Below are 24,714 nucleotides of genomic sequence, written 5' to 3' on the forward strand. Positions count from 1 at the left end.
TATGAGGTTCTTGATTTCTTGTTCATTAAAAGTCAACTAACAATTCGTAATAGGCGTGATGAAGTCTCTGGATCCTGGATGATCAAAGTTTTGGATAGATAGTCCACCCATTTATGCTCTGGAACCAGGTTGCATAGGGAACTATTATAGCCGGTCTCGAGGTTTAACGCCACCCAGAAATTTCTACAGTTTCTAGCATTAAGGAGGTAGAGCATTCTCTCCCCATCTTCTTGCAGTTTTTGATGTTTATGGTTCTTTGTCCAATTTCTGTAGGATTGTTTAGCCTTCTTAAGTTTTTGCATGCAACCAGAGGGGTCCTCTACTCAATTTTTCCTTATATGCGGAGTGTTTGTCACAGGGTTCTCTTCTTATTATGTGTTTCTTCATCGAAGTGATGGAGATGTATTTGTTTACCTGCCGCCTTTACCTCGCTTGGAAGACAGATGGACCACACCAAATTCCCGAATTTCTCTGGGTGGAATTCCTCTGTCCACACTGAGGATGGGACTGCTTCAAGGAGTTCATTCAGTTTTTTCCTCTGTGTTTATATTTAACCACTCTCAGTTTATGCTTTGAGCCTTCAAGTTCCTGGGAGATGAACTGATTAAGGGGTTTCAGTATTCCCGAAAACCAAAGCTCCAAACTTGCATGGTCAGTGCCCCCTTCCCAATTAAGTGTGAGGCTGGGGGAATGAACTGTGATACAAAGATATAATCCAGTGTGGATTGAGAGGGCCCTTGACGCCATGTAGGTCCTCCTTTTTCCACACCCCCATTTTTCTCATATTTCCTTTCAAAGTCCCAAGATGAAAGAAAATCCCACCAGTATTTACCCTTCCGCAGTGTGCTCGGCTTGGATTGCCCAATCCTCACACTCCCTGGGTTAATTTGATCTGTGTTGAAATCCCCTGCTAAAATGATGTGGGCTCCCTCATAGTCAATCTTCACCGCCGTGAGTGTAGAATATAGAATTTCTGTGAACTCTTGGAGGTTCGTGCTGGCTGGGTTCCAATAAATGTTAATGAGCACCAGAGTGGCGCGAGGAACATCAAGTTCTATCTCTACTTTACAGGCTTGTATGCCTGCCACGTTGTTGCACAGGGGTATAATTTCTTTAATGCTAGAGTTTTTAAGTAATATTAAAAGTCCTCCTGCCGGTCTCCCTTTCAGCTTTTGTGAAGCCCCGAGATTTAAAACTGTGAAACCCTCTATTTCAATGGGGTTAACAAGCCAAGTCTCCTGGAGTAACAAAATGTCATTATTTTCCAACAGATTCTTTTTTAGTTTCTTTTTTTTTTTAAGAAGCTAGGACCTCTTGTATTCCAGGAGACTAGTCTTAGACCCCTTTGTCTAAAGACTATTTTGTTCCTCACCAAGTTTCAAAAAGATTTGTGAAATGATCTCGGGGAGTTTTGTTATGAGGTTCTCATTTAGCTTGAGCCCAGGTACCATGCTCCTTTTTGGCTCTTTTGATGTTCCGGCCACTCCTACAAAATTAGGTACATCCTCCGACACCGTTCGTGTTGTATTAGGGTAATTTCTGGGCCTGCCTTCCTCTTCTGATTCATATACCAGCAGGCCTGCTCTGGCCAACTCATTTTTGTTACTAAAAAGGGCATGTTGGGCTCTTCTTGAGTTTAGACCGATCTCCACATAGAATTTGTCGTCAATTGCTGGGAATTTAACGTACTCTATGTCTTCTGAGGCAAAGAGAAACAAATTGTGTTTTTTCTTAATTTCCGACAATAAGACTGCTCTGCAGAGTGATTCATACTTATTATGTCTCTCAAGTCTAACCCAAGCCTTCGGGATTGTGAAGTTATCCATCTCGGATTCCACTTTTCTTGCAGTTGTGTTATGAAGGATTCCATCTGGCTCCTCTCTTTCTCCACCCTGGGGAAAAGACTCGATATTTCTGGATTTCCCCCAGCCATTCCGACAGTCAGCTTCACTTAGTGCAGACCATGTAAGCGCCTCATCATGAATAAGGGGTTGCTGGAAGGGTACAGTTGTTGGTATTAAGAATACTGGTTTTGCCACTGATTTTAAGAAGATAGATGTCATGATGCCTACCTCCAAGGTGCCAGACAAGACCCAGCTACCCCAGAGGCAGACATCATGTCTTCAAGGGAAGTCACAACAGCCTCAAGTAGGGGCTCTTTGGACTCAGTCCTGGCACCTTTGGCGCCAGGCTCATATCGGGCCACAGTCCTGGCGCCATAGGCGCCAGGCTCATAAAAGGGGACTTTGTGTTAAAGGTGCTTAGTGTTAACTTACCTGATGCAGACCATGCTGCAACATCCAGGCCTTCTGAGGCCTGAATGGGACTACTTTATCTTTGGAACTACTTAACCACACGGGTGTGGTCAGGGAAGGAATACATACCTGAGAGGAAGGATACATACCTGGAACTACTTTGAAGGCTATTTAAGCCACGCCCAAGCAGCAACTCACGCTTCGCATTGTTCTGCATCTAGCAGCTGGACGCTCACCGTGTTTGCTCCTGCATTCTGTCTTCTGCCACTCCTGCCAGCATCCTGGAACACCTGCAAAGAGAGAAGAGAAGAGAAAAGGGTAAAGAAGAGTCCTTACCTGCTAAATCCGCATTCCGGAGACATCTCGCCGACGGTCCTGAAAAGGAAGACATCCATTTAAAAGCACATCGCATCGATCGCTGCAGCGCCGCATCTCACTCACCTGTACAAGGTACCACCATGTTCTACTGCGACATCTGGACTTGCAGCCACATCACCGCGCCTAGGGAGAAAAAGACAAGAATAAAGGTGAGAGGGGAAAGAAAACAAGGAAACCTTAATTTCCATTACAAAGCTTACCTGTTGGGTTATTCCAACTTCATTTCGGGTCGGTGCCGCATCCTGGCATTTCCGGACCCCGGCCCCTAAGGGGAAAAAGAGACATCAGCGTTAGTGGGCGCATGAAAAGACGTTACCCAACGCCCATTAAAGACTTACCTGATTTCTTCTGGATTGATCTTTGTTTCGGGTCGGTGCCGCATCCAGGCATTTCCAGACCCCGGCCCCTATGTGGAAAAAAAGACATCAGCGTTAGTGAGCGCATTGATACAAGGACACAGAGAACTCTCATCAAGCTCACCAGAGTCTCATTCTTCGGTTCCACAGCTCTTCTCGGAATAGTTTCCGCACATGAAAAAGAGACAACAAACAATTATTATTGCAGAATCATACTCATTAACAGAATCCTTACGGTACTATACCGGGAAAACAAAACTTGAACCCTCTACAATCAAAATCCCAGTGAAGTAACTGGATACAACGCGCCCCTGCATGAGAAGCAGGATGGAGAGCTCAACCTTTCAAACCCTAAGGTGAGACTTCACGTGGGGGTCGCAGGAGGGTTTCGTAGAGGGGTGAGAAGGGAGCGGGAGGCTTATACTTTCTCCCGCAGATTGTTAATACTCCCTTTTCACATACAGAAAGATATTGCTGCGAGCCAGTCAAGCCAGATTCGAAGGTCCAGTCCAGTCCATCTTCCGAGTCCTGCGCTTCACCATCGAAGAAGCAACAACACTCCAAACCAGGACTGCGCCTCCGTGGGAGTCAGGTGAGCGTAACAATAGAAGCCAGTTTGATTTTGGTATTTGGGATTTCTTGTAAGACCTGACAGCTGGTTTTGTCTTTTTTCTCCTTTTGTGCCTTATTTTTAAAAAATATTGGGGCTATCTTGATGTTCGTTTGGCCCAATATTTGGTTTTTATTGTTAGAGACTGCAATCAGGGAAGATGTAGGTTCAGTTTGCATGCCAGTGTTTGAGGTTTGCACCTTAGTGCCATTTGGTCCTTCACTACTTGTTACAGAAGCCTTTTTTTCCATATTTTCCAGGAACACATTTGCTGATACTGGGTTTGATAGGGTTTGAGCTCTGAGATAATTATGTGGCTGAAAACGCAGCAGCAGTGAGTTCCGATAATTTCTCATCAGAATGTATTGCCATATTTTTCTGGAATACATTTTTTTTCCTGTTATTTTTTTTGGCTGTATTTTTCTGGTTCTTAGATTTTTTCAGAGTTTTCTCCAGCGGCGGATTAGATAAGGTATTCTTAACACTACCCCTCTTTTTTCACTTTTGCCGCTTTCTTCTCTTGGGGTTCTGGGAAGCCCCAAAACTCAAGTTTGCTTCACCAGTCGAACAGTCATGAAAGTTTATAGCATTTGCTTTTGGTGGACTCTCAAAGATCTCTTCTGTTTCTTCAATGTCTACATTAGCTAGTCTTCCGAATTCTTCTAAGACTGAATCTGACGACGGAGTATCATCAAAACAATCAATAGGACCCTCTTCAATTAGAGTCTGACTTTGATGTTTAAAATTTTGAATTTCCAAGGGGAGATTTTTTAAGAGCTCTTGTGTTGCAACATTACCCTTTACTTCCTCCTTTAATAAAATGTAAATTTGGGCAATGTCCAGCCCTTGTTTAACCCCCTCTATTTGTGAGTCTTATGATCGGAATCAGAATAGTATTCATAATATTGTTCAGCGCCGTCATTGTTGATTCATTCTTTGAGACTTCATTAGAAAGTTCCAACAGAAGACCTGCTTGGGTTTGTACTTCAGTTTTTAGGAGTTCAAACACTGAGACCAGGGAGTTAAGAACAAAGCTCAAAGCTGCCAGTGTACTTTGATTAACTGAAGAGGGCCCATCTGCAGAAGAAGTTGTGGGCCCATCTTGTTGATCCTGAAGTCCAGACGATCTTACACTGTTTTCTGAAATGATGTTCAATGGCAACGGGATAACCTGAGGACATTCTATAGGAGATGTTCTTTCAATGTCCTCATGGTTATGATCAAAAGGCATGCAAAGTAGTGTCTATTAAGTCAGTAGATCGTTAGTACTCTTATTCCTTTTCGTGAAAAAAATGGTCATTAATTCTGCTCTGGATCTTTTTTGTCGTTAATATATATTCCAACCCTTGTTTCCATCTCTTTTGAATGAGAAAAGAGGGAGTGATTCCCTCAATTATCTGCTGTCTGTCTGTGTGAATGAGGGCATGAGTAATCATTGGAGCTGGCTGGGATGGGCCTGGGGCGGATGAGTTGGATGCTACTAGCCCTGCCGCACCCTCTCCACCCAGATATGAACCGTCCTGATCTGCCATATCTTCCATTAAGGGAGAGCTCTGAAGTCTCATTTGAGGCCTAACGAGCAGAATATAGACGGATCAGTTGGGTAGTAGAAGCACTTGATTAAGTAAATTTAAGATGGCGCCTACGTGAGAATACTGTAAAAATCTGCTACGGGTTATCTTATGAACCACAGCACCAAACAGCCGCACAACAGCCGCACAACAGCCAGCGGCATTTACCCCTGTCGGGCTTAACGCCGCTCGGGCGGATGGCTCTGCGCTTTAAAGCTGAAGAGAGTCACGTAATGAATCACGTTACGAGCGCAAGCCCCGGCTCCTCAAGGCAGCGTTCGAACTCCAGCAAGAGCCCCTTCACAGCTCGCAATGCAGGAGATTTCAGGTAAACAAACGTTCGTTTTACACGAGACACTTCTAATTAGTCCAGCAAAGGCTAGTTCAATGAATTCAGGACTTAATGTGGGACCTGACACAGGTCCAGTAGACATAGCTTGAGGTGCTGAAGCAGGCAGAGGGGCAGTGGGGACAGTTACATTGACCTCACTTTCCTCTTCTGAATCTACAACATTACCAATACTTTGATCCATATTACCTTCATCACTGTTGTCTACATTTGCTGGGGTGGTAGGTACCTCTGACCCACCACCCAGACTTTGGTTTTCTAACAATCTTTCTATTAGTTCCATTTTCTTGACTTTAACAGGAAGATCCTTATGTCTACAAAGAACACTTAAACAATCAGCAGAAAGGGACTCTTGGCTGTAACTTTCCATAGTTTGACTTGTTAAAAATTAACTTTTACAGTGCTAAGCTTTGTGGTTAGTTGCACTAGGGTATTTAGACACTCTAAATGTATACTCAATACAAATCCCACCGCTGTAAACCAGTGTTAGGCAGAATCCTGTGCAGTTCCCTTGGGGAGCGCTGCAAAAAGATTAAGACTACAGGAGTAAGCAGTAAACCCAATTGGTAGCAGTCTGCACCACCCAGATTTACCTGGTAGCTGTGGCTGAGCAGTCAGACTTCTCTCAAGAAGAGCAGGGCAGTATGCAGAGTATACACAATAGGGCCAAAACACAGTAGAGCAAACAAACACTGACCAGAGCTTTGTATAAAAAGTATATAATTATTTATTTTAAACACACTTTAGGTAATACACTACCACTCTCAATGAAAAGTAATTTAAAACACAGTCAGGTAAGTATACACACTTCCCTTGATAACTATCAGACAAGTCAGGGTTAAAGCACAACTATTTGTTAATATAGAAGTGAGCGCTTAACCTAGATGGCACTCCAATAGTTTAGGTTGAAAAGGGAGAGAAAAGGCAGAGCATGAAATAAAACAGTTCCCAACACTTTTAAGGGTTCAGAGCAAGAGGAGAAAGGCAGGTTATACTGTAGAGCCAAAGTTCATAGGCCAGACCCACTTTAAATGGAGCAAAGCGAAATGTGCCCAGGATCACACGGTTTAAAGTGCACTAAAAGTCTTTGCAGTGTCCAAAAGAGGTTGGGGTGATTCAAAAGATATAGTTAGAAGGCCTGGAGCCACCCCAGTTTAGAAGCGAAGGATTTAAGGGTCACCTTTAGAAATCTGTAGAAAGGGAGGCCAGGCAGGACACAGAACCTTAAAGAGAAAGGAAGCTCCAGCAGGGGCAGTTGTTCCTGGCAGTGGTTAAGTTTGTGGTTCCGATCAGGGGAAGAGAAGGTCTTGTCGCAGAGGAAACATGGAGTCATTGCACTGCACAGGGATGAAAGCAGCCGCGGAGTTCCCGACTAAAAGGTGTGGTCCTTTTATTCGCGGTCAAAAGTGGTGAGCTTGGCTATCCGGCCGTCGGGGTGCTTGGCACGGGCGATTCGACCAAGTGACATCTTTGGAAGCGAAAAAGGGCGAACTGGTTGGTCCTACCAGCTCAAAGGGAGAAGACTCTCCAGCAGAAGATCTTCTCTTGTCGTTGGAAAAGTGGTGAGTTTGTTGCAGCAGGGCTTCACCGGTGGCGTCGTCGGTTGCAGATGGCTCAGCTTCTTCCCTCTTCGGATTCTTAGGTCCTGTGGCGACTTCTGAAGTTCCAGTCCCAAAGGCCTTGCTTTTATGCAGAAAAACCCCCATCCATCAGCCTAGCTGTCAATCACACATGCTAAGTGGTGAGCCGGGCGGCTCACTACTGGGCCAATCAGAGTAGAGTGCGACTTGGGTTGCTAAGGCAACGCAGTCCAGGGTGCCAATTACCCCCTCCACCCTTCCTGTGGAACCCAGACAGAGTGGCACCATTTGGAGGGCTTCTGTGGAGAAGCCCGCCAAAATAGTGGAACAAAGGGCTCGACCTTGGTCAGAGTTACAGAGACGGACACAAACGCCATTTCAGAATCGAGTTCTGGCAAAAAGACCCAACTGGTGATTTAATATTAAATAAATAAACCGGCGGTATATTTAACATTGCACCAAAAAGTGTTGCGTTTAAAATCAATGGGAAAATCCCATAGAGAATATTCCGGTGGAATATTTCGCGTGGTAACCACTGCCACCAGCCAGAAACTCGACGAGGGGGGACGGGACAGTGCCCCCTCGAAGACAGACCCCGGGGCAATCGAATTACCCCTTACCAGTACTTCCACAATATGATGGTTTGTACTGGTTCTGTTCACAATTTTGGACTAGTAAAGCCAATGGTGACTTTACATGCCCTGGGAGACAGTAGTCAGTGCCAGGGTATGGAGTTTATGTTTGGGGGTCACTGTGACACCCCTGTGGTACTGCGCTGAGGGCGCCGTGTACCACACATACAGAAAAACAGATGATACCCTATGGAGTAAAAAGAAACCCCACAGCTCATAAGCACATAAGTCAAAGACATACCTCAAATCATGTCTAAGAGTGGGAGTAAAAGAGTCTCACTCTTAGCAGGAGAAAAAAACAAACCCCAAAAATCCAGCAAAGCTGCTGGGGGACTCACTAGGTTTGGGAAATTAGCCTTATAAGAGAATTCTCCCTAACAGTGGGTAAACATAGAATGTAGCAAGGAGAAATCACGGCAATTATACCACAGAAATTGCAAGGAGGATGCAATGTGAGACAATTGGCCACAGGCTAGGAGAGGATGTACTAGGGAAAGTAGCTGGAGGGATGGGGGTCGCTACTAAAGTTCTGGTGTAGCAAGCGGGGAAACTCAAAGGAGATTAATTTCAAGCGTACAGTGGTAGTTAATCGTTTCCTTGCTCGGTGTAGCAGAGGGAGATAGGTTCCCAAGCATGCAGGTGATGCCGGTAGCTTGCTTTAAAAGGTGAGACATAAGGTTCAGTATTACAGTTAGTGATTTTGGGACTTGATGCAGGAAAAAGTCAAAGGATGCAATGCTTGCTTACCCAGAAAATCATCTCGCACTGGGGAGGAAGCAGGTAGTAGACAGCTCAGCGTGGTGGGCCCGCTGTACTGTTGTGGCACGGACAACACAGATAGGTTTCGGCCTTGTACTGAAGGCCTTAGAATGGTGAAAAGTAAGGAAACCTGGCCAATCCGAGCTGGCTAGGATTTGTTGCCTATTAACGGTGAAGCGTCAGCCATTTTTTAATGGTCCCGTTGCATCGTGTAGCTGCAGGCAGGAAATGCGAATAAAGGGGATTTCTCCACTGTAGTAGGTCGGTCAAATCAGATAAAGGGTGCGTTGGGGTCTGGCAAAAATGTGAGGCACAGATGCACGAACAATATTTCAAAGCTGGCATGTGGTCGCAGCTCTGCTTACCAGCAAAGATAGAGAGGCAGCGTGGTCATCGGTCGCGCATCACCTGATGCCGTCTAGAGGATAGGGCTACAGCCCTCGCAAAGCGACACACTTGTCTGGGAGATATCATGCATTACAACATCTGAGGGATGTCTAGACATAAATTAGATGTTTGCACAACACAAATTAGTATAGGGAATTAGTTCCATTCAATATGAATTGTGTGAAGTGTTAAACTTCTGCAGTCCCTTATCCTTGAATGCACAAACAGACTAATGTGAAATGTTGAAGGGTGGGGGGCTCAACATTGTGCATGTTACTGTGAAATAGTATGCCTACAGCTCAAGGACACATGCAGCCTGAGACCTACAGAAAGGCACACTAAAAGCTGCACATTCATGCATAGATTGACAGTTGCACATGGTAAATTGACTGAAAGCAGTGCACATATGCATATTGAAAATTGCACAAAGCTGTAATCAAAGTCGCGCACACACACGCATGCACGCAGCTAGACTGAAAATAACACATTTTTTGTGAAAGCCGTACACTAATTGAGAGAAAGCTATAGATCCATATTCTGAGAAGACTGCAGACATATATTCAGAGCTAACACAAGAATATAAGCAAGTATAATTTTTCGAATTCAAACCAGCAGGAGCCAATTTAAGTTGACCATTGTCTACATTAAATGACCTGCACAAATCCAATACATTCACAATCCCATATTTATACACAGGAGTCAAGTTGATTATAAATTAACTACAAATGTTAACTGTTCAAGTAATTTTCTCCGATATCATACTGGTCTTGCCACTGGAGAAAAAAAATATATTTGGAAAAGTGGCTTGAAATTTCTCCATATAAAAATGGATACTATTACCTCATGTTGACATGCTATCATTGAATAATTCTGTTGTCTACAGCAGTAGAAATGTTCAAGATGCCTAGAATATATGGGATACATTACTCACCGTAAAATACATTACTCACTTTAATTGTATTTCTGATGGTTCTATCTGCTTAGATTCACAAGCTATGCATAGGTCGACATCTAGTGGTAGCCGCAGAACATCAAATGTTTTGTTTTCGAAACCCGAAAAGGAACGTCAACAGGGCGTGCCAGTAATACTATCCCTAGTGTGACATCTACTGTACCCATAAGTGTACCGTGAGTACAGATGTAATAAAGCAGATTATAGTAGGTAAAGCCAGAAAGCATATATGCACCTTCTACTCCACAGCAGAGGAAGGGTGGGCGCATGTGAATCTAAGCAGATACAAGTATAAGAAATACGATTACGGTGAGTAACATATCCCTTTTGAGGCGTGTGGATCTGCTTAGGTCACCTGCTATGCATAGACTAGCTAGCAGTGTCTGGATAAGGAGGTGGGTTGTGAGAAGGTAGAGCACCAAATAGATGTTTGAGCACTGCTTGTCCCACCTGTGAATCTGCTTTAGAATATGTGTCAATGCACCAACGCTGAGTAAAAGTATGCATGGAACTCAATTTTTTGGGGGGCATTTTAGTTTACTACAAATCTTTTAACCAACATCATACATTCCCTTCTACAAAAGTTTAAAACATTGTTTATTGCCCAGAAATCTTTCTTTTGTTACAGTCCTTTTCTCTTTAGGCGGTTTCTACCTGCTATATTTCCTTTAGGGCGAGTTTCCCAAAAATCGCCTTAAGGAATGTCACTAGGGTATATATCATTCTAGGGTGTGGGTCAAGTGTGTTTACAGTGTTGAGCTCTACATTGCTGCTGTTGGTGGTGGTGGTGACTTGCAACCTTGCAGTCTGTCTACACTCCTATTCGCTTCGAGGCGGAGCCTGCTGGACAAAACCTCCTGCCTTTAGAGAGCATGGTGCAGTGTGGCTCGAGTGTTTATTGATGTTCTGGGTAGACAGTGCTACAACCATGGCAGTCACTGTGCGTTAAAGTGACTGAAAGCACCTTAACCTCTCCCCGCCTCCCGGAGCATCCAAACTGACCAAGGAGGCTTTAACATCTACAAATGTGATACCCTGAGCCTTCGGCATGCCGGACCAAGCGAGTGACCGCATTCAATGTTTTTCTATATTTAATGAACGCTAACATGTATTGATTGTTTTGCGTGTGGAAGTCACAGACATAACAGTATACACGGAAAGTGGTGCATTACTCGCTGACAAGAGTTGGGATTTTAGTGGCTCAAGGGATGAGGCCATTATTGTGGCTATTTCTTCCCACTTGTGGCAGTTGTAGCTGGCCAACAGAGTGGTGGTGTTGGCAATTTTTGCCTGATATGCTGCCGAGGTGGCAATCTTCCTGCCGAAAGTATATATCTTTTTGCTTTCTTTATCGGGGGGAGCCTCTGATGGTGCGAGAGGTGTTCCCGCCCTTTTCCTAGTGGTGGTAACGACCAATGAGGCTTTAATTGACCCCTGATGTAGAGGGGGTCAGAGGGCACTGGACGGAAATCTTTTTCAATGAAGGAGTTTACTGCTCAGGTTAGGTTAGGGGTTACCAGAGAGGGTAGTATTCTCCTTTGCACTGATTGCAACAAGGGAATAAATTGTGTTGCTGCCTTCTTGTCAGCCAAAATGTCTTCCACAAAATCTCTGTCGATCTGTGTTTCTTGTGTCTGAATCTGGAAGTGGTCAGCTGCCTTTAGGAGCATGTTATTGTATTGGGTTTGGTTATCTACTGGTGAGTCTGCCACTGGTGGGTCTACATGGTCAGGGGACAGTATGACAAACGTCTTCTCCGTCTTCATCATAGTAATGGTCCACCTCCCCCATTTCCCCCTGATCCTCGGAATCAGTATATGCTCCAGTCTCCTGGAAGCTTAGGTTGGGGTCATAGAGTTCAAACTGGTCTGGGTCCTGTTGCGGGGTGTCTGGTTGAAGGGTGTCTGGCCTGGCTGTTTTTGGCCGGGGGTTGCAACAGTGTTGCCCCACTAGCAGGTGGCGTGTTCTGTATGTTGTCTAGAACTTGCGGGTTACTTTCGAAAAATTGGCCATAAAGGACATGCGCCTCTGACACTGTCTATATCTTTAACAGACCACTGGGAAGAACTTGGGATAATTGAAGGAGTGGGAGGTAGCTCAGGTGTAGGCTACCTCTTGTGCTGCATAGTTCCAGATATTGTTCCCGCCCCCTGGGTAACAGTCTCCATCTCCCGCTGGGACTTGTGGGTCTACGATGTGTGGTGTTTCGATGTCCACCCCTTCAGAAGTGTTTCTGGGACATGCTTTTTAACAAGTTGAGCAATCTTCGAAGACTGCAGAGCTTCAGCTGATTTTGACTTGTCTGTCGAATGTCGTTTCTCGGGGGTAGATGTGCCGGGTCCCCGTCTTTCGACGTTAGGCCTTCAGCAGTAGTTTTGGACACAGCGTCCGAATCAGACTTGTCTCTCGATTCCAGGGGCCTGTCATGAGGCGATCGCGAATGCCCAGAGGACTTCCCCTCAACGGTGAGTGGGGCCATGTAGTCGGTGTTCGACTTAGGGCCTTGGGTTGTGTGTTTAGTGTGGTGGGTCTCGTCTGTGCTGATGCTGCCGGGTGTCGTCCATGTAACAGCACCACCGGCCTGTCTGGTGGGGTCAGGGGCCTGCACGCGGGAATCTGATGGTTCCCTTTCGCCATCGTCCTCACTGAAGACGCCGATGCTGGCATCGCTAGAAGCTCCTTCCACGCCTATGGTGGCCTCGGCCTGCATGGTGTGGTGTGCCCAGCGCTTCGTCTTGGGGTCCTTTAAGGTTTTGGGCTTAAAAAGCTTGCCAACTTTACAGTGCTTGTTGTGGACCCTCGGAAGACAGAGGTTGCACACCCAGTGCAAATCCGTCCAGGGACATTTTTTCTTACAAGTTGGACAAAATTTAAAAGGTGTGTTTTCCATTTCGAATTGGAAGGGCAGCTTGGCAAAAAGAGTGGAAAGAAGGGTAAATATGCATTCTCTTAGTTAGCTAAGATATGTACCACCCCCCCACCCCTCTCCCTACTATATGGCCCGTGAGATTCGTCGAGCCAAGATCTGCAGCCGACGAAATCTGTCCTTGAAACAGTTATCGAAATTGTTGTCAAGGAACGGCTACAAAAAGGACAGAACGAGTAACTAACTTTTTTGATAATAAATGGCGTTAGCCGGAAAGGAACTCTGCTTTAAGCATCCGACAATGATGGCGGAAAAAGTGACATCACACTATGGATAGTATTACTGGCATGCCCTGTCAACGTCCCTTTTCGAGTTGCGAAAACAACAACTGTAATACTCTTCAGCTTCCGCTAGATGTCGGCCTACGCATAGCATGTGATCTAAGCAGATTCCATAAGCCTCAGAAATATATATATGTACATATATATACATTTAGAATTGAGTGTGAATACCTGAAAGAATACCAATAGTGAGATGTATGTATTTATGTAGGCAGGTAAATGTATCATACCGACTGTGGCATTTATACCATTGTAGTGATTTCCAGGGTAAAGCTGCAGACCACCTTAGTTGAAGTTACTTTATTCTTTTAAATGCATTTCAAGTTAAATACATTTACAGTTTTGAAAACTATATTGTCTATTTCACTGCCCAGAATTGTAGGGTGGGATTGTATAAAAAAGGATGTTAGATCAACATGTTGCACTAATGAGAGCCTACAATGTAAACATATATAAAAATACAAATCTTCCTTCAATTTGGAGATCAGGTGTTCTTGAGCATGCAAAGGTTGTCTAGCACCGGGGTACAGAGCCACGGCTGCTTCGCTCTTGCAGGCAAGTGTTCACGCAGCACAGGCTGTGTGGGAAATTCAGTTATGAAATTTGTCTTTCTTCATCCATGGCAGCTGCTAAACCATTTTGGGGAAGATTTTGGCGCATTTCTCCATGGATGTCTAGGTCTTAAAGGGCCAAGCACATGAGACAGTCCCCTCTTGGCTGGAGAAGACTACGTGAAGGTGACCTGGGGAACGTCCTACAACTAGCAGTGCCAAAATCTACTGACTCTGGCAGGGCTACGGCCCCAAAAGTCACCCCACTAGACAAGCTAAAAAAAGGCAGGGGACTTAATCATACTTCCCATTTTGGTAAAAGGTAAATCAACTGGGCAAGTTAAGGAGTTAAACATTTGGGTATACATAATGTGGCTGACCTGAGAAGCAACAGAAGTTAAATCCTACGTGAGCAGGGACTGGAGATGGGAAAGATGGACCTCTCAATATGGGGTAAAGGTAACACTATTAAAATGGTTATACACCAAAAGACGTACTCCCTTTCCAGATGCTACCTATAGCGTTCCAATGCGAAGAGCTGAATTTGCTGTACAAACAAAGAATTCTTGCAGGTTGCAGGTAAGGGGCCTTGGATCCCATGGTACAGGGATGTGAAGTTGGGATGGTTTGGGTTGCCGAAGCAGGAGATCCGGTTTTGTAGTTTTACAAGGCCTACCGAAGGAGTGAGTAAACACGCTTTCATCCATCCTGATCAGAGCGCCAATAGGGCTTACTGTTAGGACAGAATGGATTTCGTGGGCGCAACTTAAAGCTCTCACCTGTGAATCAGATACCCCAGAATTGGATAAAATATAGGAGGCCTGGGAAACAGATTTCAGTCTGTTCTTATCTGATGAGCAATGGTAAAAGTTATGGGGGTTATGGCCTTCCAGGGTAAATGTCACATATTGCAGAGTGTTGTCCATCAGAAAGTGGTGTTTTCGACTGTATTGGACCCTGGAAAAAATGTTTTATCTGAGGCTTGTGGAACCAGATAGGTGCTGGGGTTGTTCGAGAGAAGGGAGGTATCCAGTGCAATATGCAGTGGAGCTACCCACGGGTGGATACATGCAGGCAAAATGTCAGACAGGGCTGATCTGGGTGTGGGGATTCTGGTTTGGCTTATGCCAGAGAGGCTGATGCATCAGCTGAGTGCAAGGTACACTAAATGGATCAATGGCTCTCGAGCCAATTCCTAAAGGTGCAGACATTGCGCAAAGATCCCTGTGTGAGGGAATGGGTGGAAGACTTGGTGCAGCATGAAAGGTATGACAAGAAAATGCGGGAGAGTTCCTAGCATGTAGACAAATATACTTTGTCCCATTTATGGCCCTGTAACCAGAATCAGTAATGCCCCATCTGGTATAGTATCAAGTATATCTTTGCACCCTCTAGCACTCTTTTTCATGTTGTGCTAATGTCTCCTCCTTGGTGTGCGGCTCCATTTATGTTCCTGTATCCGACGACCTCTAAACAATATGTTCTCTATTAACTTTGTCCCCAGTATGCACTGTTTTAGAGACACATGATTGACATAGGTTAAATACAAAAATACAGATTCAAAATAATAATAATGGTGCCCCCCTATTTACCTTCTGCTGCCTTGGTTAGTTATTGCATGTACTACTCAAAGGTTTACACAGCAGTCATCTATACGTACATATTCAAGAGCTCCTAAATCACAAGGATGATAGAATCGTCATAAGAAGTAGATTTTACTGCATTAGGGCAATCAATATAATGCCCATCGTAAAAAAAGTTTTTCAGACAAGTTAAATTTAATTTTCAAAAAGCTACAATATGCTCAAATAGTAATAACGACCGATTTAAGTGAACTGTTTGCCTAAAACTATAAACAATCTCTTCCACTGTGTTTTCCCTGTCATTTTCATTAAATACATTGAAATAAAAAAACTTCAAATTTAAAGCAGAATTAAAATGAAGCATGTCAGAATACATTTCTACAAATCACACATTTGCCTTTAGTATATAGCAGACAAATTATACTTGCTCAGGTTTACATTTTATTTCAACTCTCCCCCAAAGAAGTTTGGCTTTTTGCTTCTCATAGTTTATCAGAAAATTCAGTTTTGTAAAGAATTGTGGGTAAGCAAATAATATGAAAGATTGTGGGAGTGCAGCTATGATGAAAAAGATCATGAGTATACGGATGACCTGCTGAAACCGGTTGGCCTACCCTGCCACCACCCCTAAACAGAATTAGACTTTGTTCCAATTGGGTACATAGTCTAGGTTTCAAACTATTTTGGCACCCTTTGAAGAACGAAAGAGAAAAGTTACCATGCAGAACAGAAATTTACATACAAACCTTATCGAAATGAAATTAAGCCAGGAGTCTGCAAATGGGCAAGATGCGCAGTAACGAGGACGAACGCTGCGATTCACAAAACATTGATTCTTTTAAATCAAATTTGATCACAGTTCTTCAAAAAAATAGAAGGGGTGTTTGGTTGGGGTATTAATTAAAGTGAAGAAATGTTGCTGGGATGCGGTGGGTGGTGGCGATCTTCCCCCACATTTTATTCTATGGACTGTAACAAAATGTGAATTAAAACAATTTGATGTTTTGTGAATCGTAAAATGTTCGTTATTTTAAAGTAGATCCAGATGCGCTATACATGTCCTGCACTGCAGGCTGAGATCTTGGCTTGCTTGCATTGCTTCGCATTCCTTGCATCTTAAGTAAAGTACGCTTAGTAAAGAAATTGAACATATTGCACTAACAGGAACCATAACAGAGAATATCAGAAGTGAGTACAGCGGGGGTGGCACAAACTTTGATTGTCTGCAGCATAAGGCCCAAGATAAGGTTACACATTGAAGCAGTAGAGGACATATTTACTGCTCTACTGCCGGCTTATTAAAAAAAACACTCCCACTTGCAATGACAATCAACCACATATAAACATTCCTCCGACGTGGTTAATTGTTCAGTGCGATCATTCGCATTGTGGAGTAATGCTATTCTCTGTGCTTCACAAAGCCGATATTGTTTTGCCCATAAACATGCGGTTGGTGCAACAGAGAAAAATAACAGGAGCGAACACCAGTCTTCATCCACAGATGTGAGGCTTAAAAATACCTTTTCCCCCTCACTGGAGGATAAATTGTACAAAATTCAAATAAGAAAACATACAGACAGGTAAAAGGGATCATCAACCTTTGGTGGTCCCCAGAACAAGTATACTAGCAAAGGTTTGAAGACTAAAGTGGCTTTAAATAAGGTCTTTAGCCCGGGGAAAGACATCTGTACTTAAGGAGGAAAAAAAATGGAAAAACACAAAGTTCCTGGCACAATTCAAAAACAATAAATGTGAACTTCTATTGCAGAGTAATTATACAAAAATGTCAAAAACAGTGAAATTATATAACCATCGAAATGTAAACTTTTTTAAAAAAACACTGTACTCACCAACTTGGTCTCTTCACTATTAATCAAGAACTCCATTATAACCTCCGTCCCAATTATGTCATTTGCACATGTGCCCTAGGAGAGGGGATAAAAACAGATCCCCTGAAATTCATTTGCATGTTTTACATCTGCATTCATACTATTTTTTTCCTTTCAAAGCAAAAATCACTTGTGCTTCCAAATCTGTTTTGCCATACTAAAAACAGGATCAAAAAGTGAGTAAATTAACGGGATGGGGGTGATAACAAATGCACGATTAGAATTTATTAGGTTTGCCTCCAGCCAGAAATGTGTGCCTTCATCCGAAAATCTTATTTCTTCCCAGAGGTCCTTGGCGACTTCAACGAGCTGATTTCAAAATACAATCGGTCAAAAGAATTAGTGATTAAAAAAATTAAAACCGAAGGACCAGATACCATTAAACCCAAAACCTCAGAGTGTGGCTTAAGTGAATCCAAACTAAACCTTTACGAACAAATTACTTACCTATTGGCAGAGGCGTTGCTAGGGAGTGGGGGGCTGAAGGGGCTTTAGTCCCTGGTCTTTTGGTTGTAGCCCCGGATAGAAGCTCAGGGGATACAACCAAAAGACTAGCTAGCCCTGAGTCCCGACAGTCCCAGCATTAGCCTAGCCCCCAATCCTTTCCAGAGATAGCAACACCCCTGCCTATTGGTAATGTTCTTTCTGATGAATGGTTCTCCCAGAGATTAGTCATTGTGAAAAGGCCAGCTCTCGGGCCTAGTCAAGAGAGGAAGAGGGGGAACCCGACCCTTACCCCTTTCCCCCCAAGTGCCTGCAAGATCCAGTGCAGTATATGCCTTTGTCTCACACCGTGCCTCAATATGTTGATGCTCACCAGTCTTTTTCTTCTTTTAGAGCATCTACCCGGAAGAACCTACAAAATCAGCAAGCCTGTCAAAGCCCCATCAGAGCAGCATTTTCTAGGAGACCAGATCACCAGGCAGAAACTCTAACCGTCCAGCCAGCAGCCCGCGGCAGCACAGTTGACAACCCAACCCCATGACCACGAGAGACTAACCGATAGGGTACCCAACATAAAACTGAATTGATTTACCACAGGGACACCAAAAGATTAGCCCCTCCCACCCCACGACGACACCGGAGCCGCCATCGATAACCCATGGGAGTCCTGCAAAGAGAGTGGGCAGGGTTTAGCATCTTCTTATGGATGTTCTGTCACAAATACATGCCCATCTGGGGAAAGACAGAACCAGATTGGCCAGGAAAAGCTGAGCAATCACAGCAGAAGGAGGGAAATTTAAACAGTGGACAGTCAACGGGAAGTGTGGGTTATCTGGTTGAGGTCAGCAGTGGCGTGAAGGAGGACCAAGAAACCAGCAGGAGGAAGGAGGAGTGTGGAGGTTATTTGATAAGGTGAGATATTGGTTTAGTGAATGCAAGGGCCCAGCAGTATTAGTGGGCAGATCTGTGTAGCGAATACATTAGAAGTTACTCAACATAGTGACTAACGTACTCCTAGTCCATAGTCCCCTTTCCTCCATAGTGTATGGACGTCCCTCGGTAGGGACAGAAAACAATCTTTTTCAGCAGAAAAAATTGTCTTCCACTTTAAATGTAGATGTGCGCGGTGTCCGGCCCTGGGACATGCGCTCTCGACTCCCACCAACACCACTCCTCAGTCCCCTTCGACGCGTCAACAATATTACAATTGCCATGACACAGATTTATTACGGAGGAGGATGGTGGGACGTATGGAAGTACAGGGACTATGGACTAGGGGTACGTTAGTCACTACAGTGAGTAACTTATAATTACTCCTATGTCCCGTCCCCTTGCATCCATACTCTATGGGTGATTACAACTGAATGCAGCCCTGGGGAGGAGAGATGCCTCTTTTAGAAAACAACTTCTTCAAAACTGCCTCACCAAATGCTGCGCCAGACTTGGCGCTGGAATCTAAGCAGTAGTGCTTGCAAAAGGCCGATGGGGAAGCCCAAGTAGCCGCTTTGCTGATCGTCTGTCATGGGACGTGTCTTTGGAATGTCACAGCCGTGGCCTTGGGTCTGATGGCGTGGGCATGCATGTTTGCTGCCAAAGCCCTATGCTGTCCGTCGTATGTCTCGCTGATGGCCATCATCATCCACCTTGCTATGGAAGCCTTGCAGGCCTGATAGCCTGGTTGTGACCTGCCAAAAGTGATGGACAAGGCATCCGATGTACAGAAGCTCTTCGCCCTGTCCAGGTAAAATCTTCAGCCTCATCGACGAAAGCAGACACCGTTCCCCATCTGCCGGAACCCAAGCTCGGCAATGTCCAGCGGCACTAATGGCGTGATCAGACGCAACTTCCTCCTGCTGGAAAACCGCAATAGCCTCCATCCTCTTATCGTCTGGAAGGAACTCCAGACTAGGACCCAACTTGTACCACAGCTCCCTGTTGTACCTGTGTAGGATCACCAGTGTGTTGGCTGCCTTGATCGTGGACGCTGCGGTGTAAATCACCTTCCTGCCGCTCACTGTCCGGAGGTACCGAAACGGGATAGCCGACCTTTTCCTCGCGACCGCTGATACCATAGAATCCGGTGATGGTTGCGGCCACAGGCTCTTGGGCGCCGAGTCCGGCACCCGATACATCTTCTCCAGCCTATCCTGTTTGGCTGGAGTCGTGCAAGGGTTCTTTATGAGGGCCAGGCCCTCTTTCCCCACGTCGTCCAGAAAGGGCACCGCCATGATTGTCTGCCTCCTGGCCTTACGCCTCTGGTAGAAGAAACCCTCCTTCCTGGTTTCATCAGGCACAAGCTGAAAAAGCCAAGATGCCCTGGCGATTATGGAGTGGAACTACCCCACCTCGTCCGGTGGGGACGCTCTAGGTGGCACATCCAAATGCAAAGACTCGCTGCCCGCTGCATTGTCAGCGTTGTCCGTAGTCGTGGCCATATCCGTCCCTGTACCCGTGTCTGGATCTGCTGGAAGAGAAGGTGCCCGATGCGGATGCAGAGGCTGAAATGGGGGCGTGAGATGACGCTTCCTCTTCTTTGTAGAAGGCTGAACAGGGGCATGGGGGACCAATGGTAGCGGGCCCAGTGGCAACCTCGTCTGGACCTCCGACACCAAGGTGTGAAGGGTCGACATAATGTCAAGAGACAGATCCCTCGGCTGAGCTAGCGACTTGTAAAACTAGGCCCTGCGCCATTGTCGTCCTCTTTCACTTCCTTGTGGACCGTGTGCAAGGACTTCTGGTCCTCGTTGTCTGTGGCGAGACCTCCATGGCTTGAGCCATGACCTGCCAGGGCTGTTTCGGGTGCCTCCTCCCCTTCCCCCCCCCTCCCTGTTGGGCTTGAACCGGGGCCTGAGCCGGTTTCCCCCCTTCTGGAGTGCCAGCAGACTTTGCCAAAGTCAAAGCGGTGGTGCCACACCTAGGGGACAAGGATACCTTTTGTGCTGCAGGGGCTACCTTCACAGGGTCTGCTCCCTTAGGCGCTGTGAGAGCAGCTGCCACCAACACCAACGTCAACAAAGCCTTAGCCTGCGCCGATTGTGCCTGCTTGGGCAGTTCAGCCTTCTCCTCCATCCGCGGCTTCTCATACTTCTCCCACAGTTTAGCAGGGGTAGATGATTTCCTTTTTAAGGAGGAGCTCGATTGCCGGCTGGCAATGGAGGCAGAGGTTGATGTCGATCGTGCCCATCCACATTGGGACCGGCTTCCACGTGACCCCGGTGGACTCAGACATGCGGCTCTTGGCCTTGTCCTGGAAACTTCGACAATCTTTGCCCTTGAGGGGTGCAGAAATTCACGGACAACGGATACCATGCTGTCGGCAGATGGAGAAAAGAGCACACAAAAATCAGACCTTTTTCCGTTGAAAAAACACAGAAGTAGCTTGCAGAGCAAACTCGAGGAATCCCAACACTGAAGCGTGCAGTAAAAATCTGAAGATGGCTGCCATAGAAGGGGCTTAGGGAGAGGACTGTCATTAGATGGGGCAGTATGAACCAGAGGACAGCGATTGGTTTAAAGGAGAAATACATTTTGTAAGTGAAAGTGAAACAGTTTTTTCTGTTACTGAGGATTCCCAGCATGACGAAGGGGAAAATACATGAGCATGTGAATCAATGCCAGACTCCATGCGGGGCAAATAATGTACATGTTCACAGAAAAAACGTTGATGCGCAGTTAAGGTGAGTAAACTTAACGCAACAAAATCCTGGAACGTCAATGCATTGGGAAACTCTGGACCGGCTTAACTTGGCGTGTTCCCATTGATCTCTCCCATAATGCCTTATGCCCCATAAGGCCACTTTGTATGGCAATGTAAATTCCTTCTCTTATAATATATATGTGCTCTTGGGCTTTGCAACGGGATCGCGCTGAGTTAAATCAGGTCCTGAGTTTCCCAATGCACTGAATTTCCAGGGTTTTGTTGCATTAAGTTTACTCACCTTAACTGCGCTTCAACTAAAGCTTTTTCCTTGAATTTCAAGAGTTTTGTAATAGAATAGTTTTCTTTCATGCCCACTGTATATTTTTCGGCGCCAGTCAGCCGTGCCCACTAACATTTTCAGCGCCACTGTCCACGCCCTTCATACGTGGACAGTGTATATTTTTCAGTGCCACTGTCCGTGGCCTTTGGCCATGTCCACTGTAAATTTTTCTGCGCCATTGACCGTTCCTACTGCATACTTTTCAGAGGCACTGTCCATGGCCTTTGGCCATGGTGTGACATGTATACGTTTCAGAACCACTGGCCATGGTCAGTGGCCAGGGCCCTCGTTCACGTCTACTGTATATTTTTCAGTGCCACTGTCCCTGGCCTTCGCACCTGGCCACCGACTTTGGTTGTGCCCACGGTGCATTTTTCAGTGCAACTGGCCATGACCTTCAGCCGTTCGCATTGTATATTTAAAACACTAACTGGCCATGGCTTTTGCCCATGGCTAGCGGCCTCGGTCTTTGGCCGCGCCCACTGTACTTTTTCACTCCATAGCTCACAAGCCATGGCCTTTGGCCGTGCCCACTTTATATTTTACAATGCTACTAGACCCTCTGCTGTTTGAAATGCTACCAAGGCCATGGCAAGTGATTTTTCAGCCCCAACGTCACTGTAGCTGTAAAAATATATGCTTTTTAAATAACTTTTTCTATAGCCGCTGTTACATTGTTATGAACTACAGATACACTTGGTTATACCCTTGTTTATTTTTAGTGGTTATAGCCATGGTTATGAGGAAATAAGGTTTCAAATAAATGCTTCCCTGCCCTCCCAGACGATCACCACGTGTCCCCCTCATGTATGCCTGCTTCCCCCACTCCCTTGATGGACTCCTCACCTACCCTGCCCTCCCACATTCCCCCCACAAAACTCGTTTCTGTGACACTGTTTCAGTTGAAATGTCGGGTAGCCGTGGCTATACCCAGGTTATACCCAAGGGTAGGTGAAAAAATGTTTGGCCTCGTGTTGCAAACTTGGTCCCTAGCCCCCCCTCCAACTCTCAAATTTCACATGATGTGCTCTTGCACCCTCCCCTTTCCACGGCTAGCATGAATGCATTTGCTGTTTTTTGATCTGCAAATGACTTTTTCCTGCATTTTATTTTTCCGAATCCCTCAGCTATAACCTTGAGTATAACCGCGGCTACCTATCGCATTGAGAGAGAAAGAAAAAAAGATGGTGGCTGTTTCATTTATAAACACCCGGATACTCTATGTATACAGGCAGATATAGCTATTTATTTTGGAGAAGGGGGCACCTGGCGGGAGGCGTAAATATAAGTTACTCACCCTAGTGACTAACGTACTCTTAGTACATAGTCCCCTTTCTTCCATACTGTATGGGCTTCCCTCGCTAGGGACGGGAGACGGAACCTTTTTCACCAGAAAAATCTTCTTCCCCTTTAAATTTAGAGGCATGCAGGGGCGCGGCCCTGGGAGCATGCGCTCCCCTGTCTCCGCCCACCGACGCCACTCCTCAGTCCCCATTGACGCGTCGATAATATTACCATTGCCTAATGACACCAGTTTCATTAAGGGGGGGGTGGTGGGACGTATGGAGGAAAGGGGACTATGGACTAGGAGTAGGTTTGTCACTACGGTGAGTAATTTATAATTACTCCTACGTCCCGTCCCCTTTCCTCCATATGGACGATTACAACTAATTATAGCCCCAGGGAGGAGAGGTGACCCCTCCTTAAGAAAACAAGTCCCTTAATACTGCCTGCCCAAAAGCCGCGACCTAGGGGCAGCATCCAGACAGTAGTGCTTGCAGAAGGCCGAAGGAGTGGCCCATGTGGCTGCCCTGCTGATGGCCTGCCACAGAACGTGCTTCTGGATTGCAACTGCCATGGTCTTGAACTTTTGAAGAGGGAGGGAGAGGTTCAGGGTGAAAAGGTCCAACACAACTATCAGGCCAGCCTGGTTCTTCTTGTGTATGGCAAAAATCCTGGAGTAGAAGTCCAGAACCTGCTGGGAGGCCGGGACTTTTTCCACTGCCTGGCAATCTACGAGTGATCGAATTTCCGCCAACAGAGTAGTCACAATCTATGGGAGGGGAGGAACTGCTAGGCCCATGGACACTACTGATATGATTCAGGGGTCCACAAACCTCACGCACCAATAATGTGCATGAAGGGCAAACCTGCCCTGATGAGGGGTTGGAATAGACCTTTCCATATGCCTCCAAGATCTTCCCCTCCTTGCCTAGCAGAGCCGAGGACGAGGTGGCCGAGGAAGACTGCGCCTTCGAGTAGATAGAGGCTACGGTAATCATTGAAGAGTGTGGTTGAGGGTGTGCCGACAGCAAGAGTGTATCCCTCTCCAATTGCCTCTACTTGGCATCAAGGCGCCGGTTAGTGGGCTGTGCCGAATGGAGTTTAAGCCATCGCTTTTTGGCCAAGGCGACAACTTCCTTCTGCATCAGAATGCCCTCTGCCAGGACCCTCGCCTCTGATTGTTCAACCTCGGGCTGTGGAAGCCCCAAGTATTCGGCCAGACCTGCAAGCCGTTCATGGAATGCCTTGGCAGAAGACAAGGTGTCAGGGTTTTCCTCCTCAACAGTTTCCACTAGGGTGTCCTGCTGGTCCGGGAAAGATGGAGGAGTACTGGGCAGAGCAGACTGAGGTGTGGAGACAGGAGCTGGAGGTCTGGGCGTACTCTGCCTTTCTGCTTGCGGGGAGTATCTGCCCTGCAACACTGAAGGATATGCTGTAGGCCACGTACCAGGAAAACACCAGTCCCACCTCAAAACTCGTTCTCCCACCTGCTCCCCAAAAGGGGACGGTATCGGACGAGCGACCATCTTCTCTGGCCTGGTGGCCATTTTGTCGGGCTGCATGCCACGTGCCTGCACCGTGATGCTCGCCACGCCAGGCCTGGTCTCCTCCAGTACTCTTGGCGGTGGAGCTTGAGGCCTACCCTGCACAGAAGGACAGGGTCTGGAAGGCATTGTGCTCTCGGCTGTGTCGCCGGTAGTGCTGCGTACAAGCACCCCCTCAGGCATTTGTCCGGTAGTAGGGAGTAGCCCCTCAGGTGGATACCCGGTAGAAGAACCCTGCGGTCCCTCAGCAACATCACCAGCAGGATCAAGCGACACCTCGGCCTGGTGGTCGGGAGCTGAAGCAGCCTCGGAACCCGTGCTGGTGTTAGAACCTGGATGGTTGCGGGGTGCAGTTGAAAAAAGAGGCGCTGCCTTGGGTCTTCACTTGTGCTTGACCAAGTCC

The 24,714-nt window shown here is 46.1% G+C and overlaps 1 protein-coding gene across 4 annotated transcripts in view; it reads right to left on the reverse strand.

Annotated features, from left to right (window-relative positions):
• Positions 1-24,714, reverse strand: part of TRAPPC8 (trafficking protein particle complex subunit 8) — a 2,435,788-nt gene that overhangs the window by 856,292 nt on the left and 1,554,782 nt on the right. For all 4 annotated transcript variants that reach the window (XM_069620968.1, XM_069620966.1, XM_069620965.1 and 1 more), the window contains one exon: positions 17,021-17,095. In XM_069620968.1, coding sequence (XP_069477069.1) covers positions 17,021-17,095 — 75 coding nt within the window. The remainder of the gene's footprint in view (positions 1-17,020; positions 17,096-24,714) is intronic.

This window comes from Ambystoma mexicanum, chromosome 5q (genome assembly GCF_040938575.1).
Source record: "Ambystoma mexicanum isolate Mex_15411 chromosome 5q, UKY_AmexF1_1, whole genome shotgun sequence".
Taxonomy (NCBI): domain Eukaryota; kingdom Metazoa; phylum Chordata; class Amphibia; order Caudata; family Ambystomatidae; genus Ambystoma; species Ambystoma mexicanum.